Source organism: Gadus morhua, chromosome 11 (genome assembly GCF_902167405.1).
Source record: "Gadus morhua chromosome 11, gadMor3.0, whole genome shotgun sequence".
NCBI classification, from domain to species: Eukaryota; Metazoa; Chordata; class Actinopteri; order Gadiformes; family Gadidae; genus Gadus; species Gadus morhua.
In genome coordinates this window covers 28,711,100-28,726,099 of record NC_044058.1, presented here as the reverse complement: position 1 = coordinate 28,726,099, position 15,000 = coordinate 28,711,100, and the positions used below count along the sequence as shown (strand labels likewise).

Here is a 15,000-nt window from a genome sequence, read left to right as displayed (position 1 = left end):
CAGCTATTGGCTTTGATAACATTGGCGGCCGACCCTGGCTCCAAACTGTGAAAGGTCACCGTGACAACGGAGGGGGACAGCACCCAGTGGGAGAGGAATGGTGTGGTGGACTGGTTCTATGTGTTTATCTGGTTTTATATCGGGATATGAAAGCATCAGAGGAACAAGGAGCATCTACCCGAGTGGGCTGGAGCAGAAAACGATCAAAGTCCAGTAGACTGATCCTTACTTCATTATTCGTCCTTTAAATACCCATATAAAGTACTCCTCACATAAAGTACTACACACATGAATAGTTCGCACATAAAGTACTATACACTTACAGCACTACACATAAGGTACTACACAGAAAGTGCTACACGTAAAGTACTTCAAACAGAGTTATACACACATAAAGTACTCATATAAAGTAATACACCCATGAGGTACTAGATACATAAAGTACTCCTCATATAAAGTACTGCGCACGTAAAGTACTCCTCGCAGATAGTAGGTCCTACTCGTCACATAAAGTACTACAGATATAAAGAACGACACAGCGTGCTTGAGTATGTGTGGATAGGTATGTGTGTGTGCGTGCGGTGTGACAGAACACTTTAATTATGGATTAATTGTGTCATTAGCAGGGTTGTCCTGTTGGCGTCGCGTCAGGGCTGTCAAGGTTAATTACCGGAACATGTTTATTCACCGGCAGCCTCCGCCGCGAGCAGTCACTACTACCATGGAAACACACACCCCGCACGCACACGCACACACACACGCATGAACACACACACACGCACACACACCTCAAACGCACACGCATGAACACATACACACACGCAGACCACAAACGCACACGCACGAACACACAAACACACACACACACGCATGAACACACACACATCCACCACAAACACACACGCATGACCACAAACGCACACGCATGAACACACTAACACACGCATGAACACACACCACATGCACACATGAAGCACACACACGCATGAACATACACACAAACGCACACGCATGAACACACAAACACACGCACAAACACACACGCACACACACAGCCCCCCCTCAGACGGTTATCCGCTGTGGGGTGTGAGCAGCACTGTGTTATCTCCGGGGGGGCGGTAGGTACCCCCCATGGGTCACTGGGGTCCCTCTCGATTTGTCATGTGATACAGGAGGTGGACCGGTGTGTATTTATGTGTGGTTGTGCGGTTGTGTGGTTGTTAATGTGTGTGTGTGTGTTTTTGTCTGTGTCTGAGATTTGTGTATGCGTGTGTTCATTCACGTGTGTGTGTGTGTGTGTGTGTGTGTATTTGTTTGTGAGTGTGTATTTGTTTGTGTGCGTGTGTGTGTGTGTGTGTGTGTGTGTGTGTGTGTGTGCGCGCGCCATGGCTAATCACACTCACACCTGGTGGTATAATATTCCCCTCTAAGTAAAGTCTAACGTCTGGAGGGAATAGGTCCCAGGAGAGCTCTGAGGGCCCAAGTCCCCCTGTTACGTAATACATGATGTTTAGGCGGATAGCAACCTGATGCTACAATGCTAGTGATTGGTCAGGCAGGGCCCTTCAAAATCTGTACAATCTTGTCCTGTTCTGGACAACATACAATAAGTGTGGACATTAAGTGCCAGGACGTACAATATACCACGACTGTGTACAATAAGTGCCAGGACGTACAACATTCAATATATGTGTATGGGAGAGTATAGTATCAACCACGTGGGCCTGGAAACGGCCGGGGGGAGGAAGGTTGGAGCTCCCCACCTGGTGGACGACAGCGGGTAGGACCGCTCCGTCGCCACACGGTGTAACTACAGTAAATGGTGAGCAAAGGTTGCCCTCTAGTGGTTCGATTTAAAACAATGTATTTTCTAAACTAAACCAAAATAATCACGGAATATTTGCCTGACTGGGAGGCTAACAATTTTAAGAAAAGGTTTGTAATTTATTTTGTATAATTACATATGGCAATTCAGAAGCATTTACCTAATAAGGACAGGACAGACGTTATGTTCCACTGTGTAAAGCACGCCGTAAAAACTTTATCCAAACACTTCCTCCCCCCCACCCACTTACCCAGATGCGACTGCGTGTTTATAACGAACAGCTGCGTTATCGCGAGATCCTGGAGGTACGCCATGTCTTCAAGGAGCTATTGTGATTAAAGATAGGCATATTTTGGCCTTTTCTTTTCACTCCATTGACGTTAGTAAAGACCCCAACGGCATGACTACACGTCCTCCTCATACCGCGGTCACAACCGTGTTGGTGGCTGATCATGATCCCTAAACTCCATGGACCAAAATATGAGACTGCTTATAAGAGCCATTTCTTTGACTTGAGTGGGCTACAGTGGATGATTTAAACACAAACGCTCCCAGGTGGGTTGGTTTAGCCCCTCTGCGCTCGGGAGACCGACCTGATATTCACGTTGCTTCGCAATAACATTACCTCGCGAGATTGGGATGATTTCGAGATCACAAAACCACTTCAAGCAAATCATTTCAGCTTCCCAGTGGGGCCCAGTCCCTGGTTACTGTGACTAGTTACCGGTTACTATAACTGGTTACTGTAACCAGTCACTGTTTACTATAACCAGAAGTTACCCAACAGCTGCGGTAAGGGGGTTTGGGGAGACAGAACACGGCACGTGGTTTTATTCGCATCAGCATTTTAATTGGACAAAGCAAGAAAACATTGATTACATAGCAGAGTCATTATCAGTTTTCAGGGCCAACTCCTGGGGGAGAACGGGTCTGAAAATATGTAGGCACTGCCTAATTTAAAAGAATGCCGTGTCGGATAAAAGAAACCAGCTCTATAAGGCAACAGTTATAATGTAGGCCTCCCATTTCTCTGGCAAAAAGGGCAACAGTGTAAAAATTGAATCCACACAGGTTTGTGATACAAAATACTGGCATTTCAATAGTTATTACAAAAACAAAGTCAGAAATGTCAACACATGCTCACCCCTTTTAAAATCTGAATCGTTGTCGTGAAGGTTTTTCTTTTATTATTTAAACGTGTGCACTGCCGTCACCAGCGCGGCCTAGTCCCTGCTGGAAGAATGGGGATCGCGCGTTGTGCACTGTGATAGTGGCCCTCTGCTACGAACAATGTTAAGAGTTAACTGTCGAGTAATCAAAAAAAAAAAAGCAAGCACCCACAGTTAACAGTAGCATTTTTTTTTTTACTTACATGGTTTCAAATGAATGCGTGGTTATTTACAGGTGGAGGAAAAATATTTTTGAGGCTGTCCTAAACATGGAGGAATGGAATGCACAAAGAAAGAAGTAAAAATAAACGAAAACAAAACAAAACTCTTGGTGATAAAAATTTGTCGAAGTACGAGAAGAGAAAACTGTGCAATATTTATCTGCCCTTACAGAGACAGCAGAGTCAAGAATCCCTGCAATTGGTTGGAAATCCAATAGAAAATGAGGAAACAAAAAGGTCTAAACGATTTCTATTCCTCAAAAAAAAAACAATAGAACTTAAGTTTATAACTTGGAGCATGATCCAGACTGAAAGGTTTTCATTTAAAAAAAAAAGAAAATAACCAAAGACATTGACCCCTCGACGCCTTCCCCAGCGGAAAGGTGTGGAAATGGAAGCAGTTCAGTCAAATGTAAAACTCGTTGAGGGAGGGGGGTAGGTGGAGGAGGGGGGGGGGACGTGGGGGGAGGGGGGGGGGGGGGGTAGCGCAAATCCAAAAAGCTTTCCTCTTTACAGTTTTATATTCATTTACAGTTAACTTAAACACGGCCCGCTGGTCGCGGCCGGTCTCGCCGGCCAGGAACAAAACAAAACCCCCGAAAAACCAAAAGGCCGTGGTAACCTGTACGGGGTGAAACAGTTTCCCCCAGGGCACCTCCCTCCCTCCCCCCCCTCCCCCCACCCAAACCCCCCCTCCCTACCTCAGCCTAGGCCCCGCCCACCCAATGACCCCTTTATACATCCTCTACGAGCGCCCTTTAAGACGACCCGAGCCCAGAGTCTTAAGTCCGGCCAGCGGTCGCAGGAGGTCTCACTGCCCCGCGCGGGGGGGGGCCAGCAGCCAGAGACTCGCTGACGGCGGACAACAGAACAAACTAACCCAAAACCCCCCCAAAAATAATAACAAAAATCCAATAGGAGGGGAGAGTGTCCCGCCCGGTTTAACTCAGTGTGTGGGGTATCCTGTGGCTCCCATGCCAGGCTGGCTGGCGAGCATGCTCCCATTCAATCCCTGGGAAGCCTCCATTACCCCGCCGTTACTCAGCGCCCCTACGCCACTCCACCCAGCACTGGCCGGTAAATGGCTGCAAAAACGAGGGAAAGAGACATAGAGAGAGAGAGACAAGAGAGAGAGACACACAGACACATCGCCAGCAGGTTAGAAGAGACGAGGCGAAGGGAGGAGGGGGCGTTTTGGGGGAGGTTTTTAAAATATGAAGAGTTATGCTACAATCCGGACAGGCTACAGTGAACAGCAGGGCAGACGTCTGAGAGGGAGGGGAGGGTTAACAGAGGGGAGGGGTGAGACAGGAGGGGGAGACGAGGGGGTGGTTGACTGGAGACAAGCAGAGGAGAGGCTCAAGACTAGAGCAGAAGAAGCTAAAGGCTAAAGCAGAGGCTACAGACTACACAGCAGAGTCTAAAGGCTAAGGTCGAGGCTAACAGCTAAAGCAGAACAAGCGAGTCCCTTGTGGCACCAACGCTGTGCACCGCCTCGGTGTTGCTAGCATGCTACCTGCCAACATTGAGGTGGTTTTAGTTGAGCTCGCAGCATGTCTACGTTTTGGCAATAATGGACAATTTGCCTCCACAAAAAGGAAAGAGAAAGGAGAGGAGGAGACGGACAGCGGAGACCGATAGTTTAAAGAGTTCAAGTTCAGAGCGGCGTCACCGCGGTTGTTCTGAAGAGTCTACTGCACATCTGACATTAGGGTCTTACACTTTCACATGGGCTCACCCTTCACACGGTTCAACATGGATCGGTAATATATCTTCAAATTTCTAACAATGTTTTCGAAATCACCAAAGTATAAAAATAAAAAGGAGGGGGGGAGGGAGGGCATATACACAAATACCAAACTGTGGGAATTATTTCACTTCTGAAATCAAATGGCCTTTGACAGATTCATACAAAAAAAACAAAAAGAACAAGTCTTCTGACGATGTCCACTCTGATGAAAACTATGAAACATAACCAGAGGGTGGGGGCGGGGCACCAGAGAGGGATTCACAAAGACTCCTCCAGAACAAGACTTCTGGACCGGCTTAGACGGCCGGCAGTCAGACCTGGCAGAACACCCCATAATAACCCTTCCACCCCGGCCAATCACGCCGTCACCACGGTAACACCAAGCGGACGTCCGCTGGGTGTTACAGCGACCGGGGGTACAGAGGACCCCTGTGATTGGCTGAGCCAGAGACGCCCGTTCGTGATTGGCTGAGCCATTCGTGCCAGGTCTGTAAAGCGCTCGTCAGGAGAGCCTAACGATGGTGAGCTGGGGGCGGGGGGGGGGATAAAAAACCAAACCAAACATCGTTCGATAGGCGACCGCCTGAGAGGGACCACAGAAGTATTCCTTAGTCCACCATGGGGGGGGGGGGGGGGGGGGGGGGGGGGGAGAGACACAAATCAATGGAGAAAATAAAATAAAAATAAACCAAAGTTCAAATATATTTATTTGGTGTGCTTTTGTCGCAATCTTCATACGCTGGACACGTCACATGGGTGAGGGGGGGGGGGAGGGTGGGGTACGACCCGGGACGAGGGAGATGGCTGACCCCCCCCCCCCCCAGCACCCCGACTGAGGCCCAAGATGGCGATCCGTCGCCCGGATCTGAGAGGGCCCCGCGCCAGTAGCCCCGCCCCCCCCGGCCCCTGGAGGATGATGATGATGATGATGGAGGAGGAGGAGGATGGTGGTGGGGGCTCCGGCGCGCCGCGGGCGTACTTACTTGAAGCCCTGCTGGTTCCAGGCCTGCCCGTAGACGCCGTACGTGGGCATCTGCCAGCCGTTGGGGACGTACTGGCTGATCTGGGGCCCGTTGCCGTACCACTGGCCCCACTGGCCGTAGGGCTGGGCGGCCGGGTACCCCACCTTGTTCTGCTGCGGGGCGACAAGAGCACAGAGAGGGGGGGGGTCAGCCGGTGGGGGGGCACTGCGCCCACACACGCCTCCGCACGCACGGCCGGCGGTCTGACACCGGGCCGCAAGACGGACAGGAAGCCCCGCCCAGGACGCGCCACACACACACACACACACACCTAAACACACTCAAAGATACACACCTAAACACACTCAAAGATACACACCTAAACACAAAGAGACACCTAAACACACTCAAAGATACACACCTAAACACACTCAAAGATACACACCTAAACACAAAGATACACACCTAAACACAAAGATACACACCTAAACACACTCAAAGATACCCACCTAAACACACTCAAAGATACACACCTAAACACACTCAAAGATACACACCTAAACACACTCAAAGATACACACCTAAACACACTCAAAGATACACACCTAAACACACTCAAAGATACACACCTAAACACAAAGATACACACCTAAACACAAAGATACACACCTAAACACAAAGATACACACCTAAACACACTCAAAGATACACACCTAAACACACTCAAAGATACACACCTAAACACACTCAAAGATACACACCTAAACACACTCAAAGATACACACCTAAACACAAAGATACACACCTAAACACACTCAAAGATACACACCTAAACACACTCAAAGATACACACTAGGGCTGAACGATTCATCTAATTCAGAACCGGCATCGCGATGCAACAGAACACGATATGCAAACCGCAAAAAATATTATTTTCTTTAAATATATATATATTTATATTTCTGTTACTTTTACTGACTGGGCATCTGTACGATTCGTATGTATTTTTCTTTTACAATACAATAGTTAAATAAAGATGTTATAATATCCATTCATGCATCAATTCATCTCAACACCTAGGCCTGGCCTAAAGGAAAGAGCCGTTTCTATGTAGACTGCTTCCAATGTTGTGTTTCTCAGACTATATAATGATTTATTGCTTGTTTAGTGAATAATTAAAAAAAAAAACAGATCATAGAACATAAAAGAAAAAAATTATCGCGTACTAAATCGCAATATTGGTCGAAATAATCGCAATTCGATTTCTCCGAATCGTGCAGCCCTAATACACAAAGATACACCTTCAAACGCACACACACACACAAGACCTGCACAAACACACACTGCACACACACTCCTTGAGATTGAATAGGTTAACAACTCACAGCATCACATTATAATATCCTTCAGAAAATGAAGACTACAGACAGAAGATGGGTTGGATTAATTGCCGATAAAGGTGTGTATATATTTAGATACATACATTTTTTAGAGAAGCCAATCCTTGCGCACCGCTAACGACCTTATTTGGAATATAGACAAAACGTAAAAGATTGGTTAGCACCCACATCAACATCTCGTTAGCCCCGCCCCTACCACATCAACAGCCAATCAAAAAGGTTAACACACTAATTAACATGGGTTTAATAGAACACGTGACGTTGGTTGGTTTAAAATACAACATGTCGTATTAAACTTCCTCTACCATGGAACAGATAAGGCGGATCTTGCTGGGATCCACGCTATCTGGACCGTGCAGTTCTGACCACTCACGGCCCTATCGCACCCGGGTGAAACCACGCGGTGAACACACAGAGAGGCTGCTCCTCTTGTGTCTTATTGAGCTGCACGACGTGGACCGGAGACAACCGGTTGGTGCCGGTATGTGTACCGACTCATAAACGCACATATCTGCAAGCGCCACCCAGCATACGATGGCTTTATCTTTTGTCCTCCTTCGTATTCAAATGACTCAACCAGCGCTAGTCTCCTCACAGTAGCACAGCACAATAACAAATGTCCTGCTCTCCTAAGTTCTTCAAGTCCTGGGCTGTTGGGGTTCTATCTATCAAACCAGCTGTTCACTCCTGGCCCAGCCTTAGGACCCACATTGGCCTTGAAGTCCCCATCCAAAAACAATCACAAGATAGATTTACAGATAGTCAACAATGCCTCCGTGTACGGTTAAAGACAGAGTGAACCTCGAGCTGGGAACTACTGAGGCTGAACTCTTAAAGTGAAACAGTCAGCCGTTGAAACGCCAACATTGAAACTCTAGAACCACCAGCCGCTCACGAACCCCCCGCTGAGAACCAGCGCTTCAAACCCCCGGGAGGTCCTGGGATTCAACGGTGAAGCCGTTGTTTGAGGCGTTACGGGGCGATTATGTTCCCACGTTCACACAACGCAAGGGGGTTACGGACCCCTTACGTCCTTGCGGACCCTCCTTGTGTCCACCGCGAGGGCCGGACGTGCGCCTCCCAAAAATGTTAACCTTCCGTCGAGCCGACGCAGCAGCGAGGACTGTGATTGGTCCGCTCGCTAAAACCCGACGCAGATCCGTAAAGGTTCACGACTGCGTGGTCGTTGCGGGAACGTGGGACCGTAATCAGCCCTTTAGAGAGAGGCATGGAGGGGGGGGCTCCTCACCTGGGGCAGGGCCATCTGCTGCTGCATGGGGTTCACCATGTCGGGGGTCTCCTTGCCCCAGTAGCACTTGACCACGTGGCCCTCTAGTGAGCTGCCGTTGACCGAGACGATGGCGTGGGCCGCGGCCTCGTGGGAGTTAAACCTGGAGGGAGGGAGGGAGGGAGGGAGAGAGAGAGAGACACACAGACAGGAAGGGAGCCAGGGAGATACACAGAGTTGGAAGGAGAGATGGGGGGGGATAGATCCAGAGAGAGAGAGCAAGCGAGGGAGGGGGGGATGGACAGTTAACTAGACAGCACGAGAAGGACACGAGAGAGAGAGAGAGAGAGAGAGAGAGAGAGAGAGAGAGAGAGAGAGAGAGAGAGAGAGAGAGAGAGAGAGAGAGAGAGAGAGAGAGAGAGAGAGAGAGAGAGAGAGAGAGAGAGAGAGAGAGAGAGAGAGAGAGAGAGAGAGAGAGAGAGAGAGAGGAGAGAGAGAGAGAGAGAGAGAGAGAGAGAGAGAGAGAGAGAGAGAGAGAGAGAGAGAGAGAGAGAGAGAGAGAGAGAGAGAGAGAGAGAGAGAGAGAGAGAGAGAGAGAGAGAGAGAGAGAGAGAGAGAGAGAGAGAGAGAGAGAGAGAGAGAGAGAGAGAGAGAGAGAGAGAGTGTCCGCTTCCACCCTGCCTACAGATACACAGGTAACTCTGGACGTCCTACCTCACGAAGGAGTATCCTTTGTCTGGGAACACCCGGATCTCCATGATCTGTCCGAAGGGGGAGAACGTCTGCCTCATCAGTTGCTCTGGAGAGGGAGGGAGGGAGAGAGAGAAGTGGGATCACGTTGGGTTCCCGGGGTGGGGGGTTGGTGAAGGCATCATGACCTGCCTTTCCCGCCTTTAACGAAATCAAGTCAATCAAACTAAATGATGACGCTCCCTTGGAATGACAAACCGGTTATTCTATTATTCCCCAGCCCAACAGTTCCCGGAGCTGGGACCGGCAGGGTGGAGCTGTGTCTCAACGCGGGTCTCACCTGTCAGGCCCGTGCTCACGCCCCCACAGTACACCGTGCAGTTGCTCGGACTGGACTGGTTCACGACTTCCTCGAAGGACAGGTGCTTGCAGTTGTCTGAAAGGAGGGGGGGGGGGGGGGGGGGGGGGGCAGAAGGAGCCGTTTACATGCGGGGAACCCTCAGCATCGCCCAGCGGGAACGTGTCGGTGTGATGCTGAATTAAACTCCTCCATACATGTCAACGCACTTTCATAGTTGGCCTTGGGGGCGGGGGGCTTCCTTGTAGCCCAGTTGGTCCGGATGGGCCGCCCCCCAAGCCACTGACCCCCCATCTGCTGGATGGCGTTCTCTGCGTCCTGGAACACACACGCAGAGCTGTTAGCTCAAGACTCGCCCACTCACCCCTCACGAGTTCACCTGGACTCTGCATTGCCTCCCCCCCTTCCCCTCTAACCCTTATTGTACGTCCTGGCGCTTCATGTACGCACTTATTGTATGTTGTGCGTCCCGTCACTTGTCCTTAGCATTTTGTAGCATCTCAGGCCTAAAAAAATGTTTTGTTAGGTTACGGTTTTCGACTGACCCTGTCAATTTATGTGCGACCCAAATTAATTTATGAGCTTTAAAAAAAATAACAAAAATTTGCAAAGAAATTGCTAAAAAATCCTTTTTTTCTATGCAAACTATAATTAAGTTTTGGTACAGCACCTCTTCATTCTATACAAGGATGAGCGAATTTCCTCTTTTTTAAATGAAAACAACCAACCTATCATTCGCTGCCGCTGGAAAAAATAAAATAAAAAAATAAAATAAATTCCCTACCTACCCATGACCTCAACTGACAACCAACAGGAACCAAACTTTTTTTTATTTATTTTTTTAGGCCTCCACCTGGCTATATTTTAGTCGTACCACATGGCCTGCTCAGGACACCCTTGTTTTGAGAGTGCACCGTAAACTACCGCTGGACGGGCAAACCGACACGTTGTTTAGATGAGAGGAACCGTGAGCTACAGAACTTACCCACTTATTGAAGAAAGACACAAAACCATAGCCTTTAGATTTCCCTGTCGCCATGTCCTTCACCACCCTGGCATCCCTACAAGAACAAGACATGGTACAGATGAGTAAACAGACAAACATGTACACAGAAAAGTAATGCATACATTTATACTTCTGGGAGATATCCATGTCAAGTTCTCCTGACCACAGCTGTATCGTGGGTCATGCGTTTTCACTGAGGGCCTTTCCACTAGTCAATATATATTTATCGGTCAATACTCAAGAGTACGTACGATATCCTGCCAAAAGGCCCGAATGCCGCTTTGACATCTTCTGTGGTGATTTCAGGGCTGAGGTCCCCGACAAAGACGTGAAAGTGATCTGCAGGAAGGAGACCGCATTGGTCATACACATCGAACATATACCAGCTGATTAAATATCAGTCTTCCAAGCCAAAGAGACATCTTGGCTTGAAGATGCTGGCGTTTCTGTGAGCACAGATGTGTTGGTTGAGGATCTGGGCTTACTGCTCGTGTCTTTCTTCTGGCTGGTTGGTGTTGTGGCCCAGTTGACTTTGACCTCCTGTGGGATGGTGACGGGGGGGGGGAAACACAGACAACAGGCCAGGTGGGGTAAAATGACACGGTGAAACGTCCAGCACTCACACCTTCAACCAATAGTCGTTTAATATCAGCTAGACTAACCTAGACTCTGCATAGCTTCCCCTCTTACACTCATTGTATGTTGTACGTCCTTGCACTTAAAAATAGATCTTAGTATTGTGTAGCATCTTATCCTAGCTATCTTTGTTGCAGACGGGGAATGGGTTAACCTAACAATTGTTCGTGATTTGCACTTTGTTCTATGAACGTCCTTACTTTACCATCAGCAAAATGTTGTTTTGCTTTCTTCAAATCTACTTACTGTAAGCGACTTTGGATAAATGCGTCTGCTAAATGTAAATGTAATATCAGCAACTGACATCCAATACCAGCAGTAGGTTAAACCTGCCATGGATGGGAGGTAGGTGCCCATTTCGGATGTGAAGCACCAGATAAGCTCAACCAAACCAACACTTGCTGACTACAGGGCGTAGAAGGAGTTCAAGACTAGCAGAACTCTGAAACTTAAGGGGCTGAAATGTAAGGGGTCTCCGTTGTTGGGATTAAGAGCCAGCATAGAGCTGCACCGATAACAAACAGCGTTCTGAACCAGAGGCACGTCCCATCGCCGCCCCACTCACCGAGGAGGTCCGATAACTTACCTTACCCATGATTTTACGTCCGTTCATGGCTGCCAGCGAGGCAGCTGCATGCCTGTGGTCGTAGAACTCGATGAAACAGTAGGGGTCGTTCCCGGCCGTCTGCCAACAGGAAAAACACGAGCGTTTATCACGAGAGCAACGGACGACAATCACAACAACATGCTTCAGGTCTGTATCAACCTGCGTGCTAGCTATACTGTGCAGGATAGAAACAAAAGCATACACGTCTTTTTAATAATTATAATGCATTTCCATGTTTGAAACAATTAACCAAAACATTAAGATTAGGCTGTAGACTACAAGGATGCATTCCTCCAACGTGTTTTGGTGACGTCTGGGACCTGCACGTTTCTGTCACAGGGCTTTGATCACAATGCTTGTGGGTACTGTAGGCCTCAAGTCAAGCAGGAGAACACTCACGTCAATAATCATTTTACAGCTCTTGCATGGCCCGATTTGCTGGAACAGCTCTAGGATCAGCGGCTCGGTGACATCCCTGCACAGGTTCCCCACATACCTGCGATCACACGGGAACAAGTCAGACTCAGTCTTTGTGAAACAGGAAGTGAGCGAGCAAACAAAGGCTAGTTAACCACGGCTAGCTCCAAACTCGGTCCTGGCTCAGAGGATAACAAACGCAAACAAAACCCAAAGACGGGGTCTCCCCCGCCGTGGGGGGCGGCCGCGCTTTGGATGAAACCCACGAGTCAGACCCGCGGACGCCCTGTTGGCGCCTCATTTCCCGGCCGTCCGGCTGAGCGTTGACGTGGCCGGTCTTTCTGCAGCCCGCCGGGGGAGACTCGAGCTTCACATGGGCCTCGAGCTAGGCGGCTAACAGGGGTTGCCCGAGAGAGAAACCCCCGACCCGCCGGCTCCCGGTCAAACCCGGAGAAGGGAGACTCACGGGTCAGTGTGGGCCGAACGTGACGCTCTCTAGTCGGGAAAGTGTTTAAAGCATCGGGGCCTCCGCTCTGGTTTTGATCGAATCTAGCGTTAGCATTAGCGGCTAAGCTAACGTTAGCACCCCGGTTTTCATTTTGAGGCAGGCTGTGCAGGGCCGACCCACACACACACACACACACAAACACACACACTTTCCAGGAGATAGCCAGGGTCCTTGTTGCTAGACACGGGTATACCATCCATTCCGAAATATGACCCGGGTCCTGGGTGGCTGTGCCTAGACCCGATCTAGACCCGGACTGACGCAGTCTAATATCGGTGTTACAAAACAGATACGACCCATGGCAGGACGTAGCCGGGGTCCCCTGGTTACCTAAAGCGACCCAGGACGTAGCCAGGTCCTCGTTAACCTACGGGGCTGCAGGACGTAGCCGGGTCCGCGCGCTACTCACAGGGTTCTGGGCTGGTCGTCGTCCATCATCATGGTTCGGTGGTTTAATCCGTTAACATACAAAGGGTTTCGGACGGAGAAACTCGAGAAGGTTCCCGCGGTTCCCGATGGCTATCCGCTGGTGGTTCGTTTAAATGAGGGTCGGTAGGCCGAGTCTTCTTCTCCGGGAACACGGCGGCGCAGACAGCCTCTCGGTCTGATGCAAACAATGGGACGTTGAAGAAGGCGGAGACGCAGCGTCAGCGGCGGCGTAACGCTGGCGTAACGTACGCCAACGGCGTAGTATACGTCAGCGGTGTAGCGTGCATCAGAAGCGTAGCCCAGCTTGACAGCTGGATCGAACCCGCTGACGGACATGCCGCCGGCGGTTAATCGAACCCGCTTTGACACCAACATTTGTGTTAAAAACGTTTTATCGTAATACATTTTGATATAAATTCATGTTAAATCGTCATTAATAGGCGTATGCTTGCTGAAAAGCGTTTTGTTTTGACACGTCTATGATGCATTATTGCATTTTTTTTGTTCTGCCACATTTTGGATGTATCTTCATGATTGAATGCAATTTCTGTATGAAGCTCCGGATAAAAGCGTCTGCTAAATTAATTTAATTAACATTTTTGTTTCTTTTGGGTAATTATTATTATTACTTTAATAATTAAAGAATAACTAGCGCACCAAAAAATACAACTAATTTGACGGTTGATAAATATATTTACACATGTATCTACCGATATATAACAAATTAAGTATAAATTGGTGTGATAGCAAAATACGTGCGCCGCCCGGGAATCGAACCCGGGTCGCAAGAATGGGAATCTTGCATGATACCACTACACCAGCGGCGCCGTCCGTAAGAATGATGCAGATAACATGGCCTTGTCCTAGGTAGACGAGTCTTTGATTGCACAGATTTTTTTTATTGCAGTATAGAAGATACAAATGCATCACAATTAAATACCACCACCGTCCTTCATTACCCGTTTATTGTTTCCTTCATCTTTTTTGCACCAACATGAGCAGCTTTGATTTATATAATTATAATATATATTTCTTCCCGGGGATTACCCAGATGCACTGAGCAGCAGAGAGAAGGGGCCTCACGGAATTTAAAACACACAAAGCATCCTTACACTATCTCCATCGATCTCTGCCTAACGTTTAATCGTTGAAATCACCGAGCTCTGATAAGGTCATGTAGATGTTGGATTTGGGTTTCTCTTCTGAGCGGTGGCTCTCTCCTTCCTTCTCATCGTATGGCTTCTTCTTCAGCGAGATGTCGGGATCATCATAACTGCAGAACAGAGACAGAATCATAATCATAAGGCTGACGACGACGATGATGATGATGATGATGATGATGATGATGATGATGATGATGATGATGATGATGATGATGATGAAGATGATGATGATGATGATACAAACACCTGTCTGTTCTTGAGACATTCAGCTCTGTTGTTTTGCAGTATCATGCTTATTTGTTTGTTGTATGTTGTACGTCCTGGCACTTCATGTGCGTACTTATTGAATGTTGTACGTCCAACAATAGTACTTAGTATTGTGTAGCACCATATACTAGCTATCTTTGTTGTATGCAGTGAATGGGTTAACCTAGCAATTATGCTTGACACTTGGTTCTGTGAACATCCATACTGTTCCGACAGCGATATATTGTTGTTTCTATTTCTTCTGATAAATGTACTTATTTTATAGATTTATTTATTATTTATAGATAATATTATATTTGGTTTGCTACACACTCTTTTTTTTTTTTACTGTAAAGCATTCTCTAACTGTGCAAGGGATATATCA

The 15,000-nt window shown here is 48.2% G+C and overlaps 2 protein-coding genes and 1 non-coding gene across 6 annotated transcripts in view; all 3 read right to left on the bottom strand.

Annotated features, from left to right (window-relative positions):
* Positions 1-2,650: 2,650 nt before the first annotated feature.
* On the bottom strand, positions 2,651-13,417 carry LOC115554737 (nucleolysin TIA-1). 4 transcript variants are annotated; one of them, XM_030371569.1, is made up of 13 exons: positions 13,187-13,417; positions 12,252-12,348; positions 11,832-11,930; positions 11,095-11,149; positions 10,861-10,948; positions 10,589-10,664; positions 9,801-9,921; positions 9,586-9,681; positions 9,270-9,354; positions 8,577-8,718; positions 7,411-7,449; positions 5,949-6,100; positions 2,651-4,300 (listed from the first exon to the last, which is right to left on the bottom strand). In XM_030371569.1, exons 1-13 carry the CDS (start codon positions 13,216-13,218, stop codon positions 4,162-4,164), a joined length of 1,221 nt encoding a protein of 406 aa, XP_030227429.1. In that variant the 5' UTR covers positions 13,219-13,417; the 3' UTR covers positions 2,651-4,161. The 4 variants fall into 4 exon arrangements, with proteins under 4 accessions (XP_030227429.1, XP_030227430.1, XP_030227431.1 ...); XM_030371570.1 differs by having other exon boundaries at positions 9,813-9,921; XM_030371571.1 differs by lacking the exon at positions 7,411-7,449.
* Positions 13,418-13,962: 545 nt separating this feature from the next.
* On the bottom strand, positions 13,963-14,033 carry trnag-ccc (transfer RNA glycine (anticodon CCC)). Its single transcript has one exon. It is a non-coding gene; the product is annotated as a tRNA-Gly (tRNA).
* Positions 14,034-14,084: 51 nt separating this feature from the next.
* The window catches only part of LOC115554727 (prominin-2), a 16,501-nt gene continuing 15,585 nt past the window's right edge, over positions 14,085-15,000 (bottom strand). Inside the window, exon 24 of the mRNA XM_030371558.1 lies at positions 14,085-14,479. Coding sequence (XP_030227418.1) covers positions 14,347-14,479 — 133 coding nt within the window. The 3' untranslated portion in view covers positions 14,085-14,346. The remainder of the gene's footprint in view (positions 14,480-15,000) is intronic.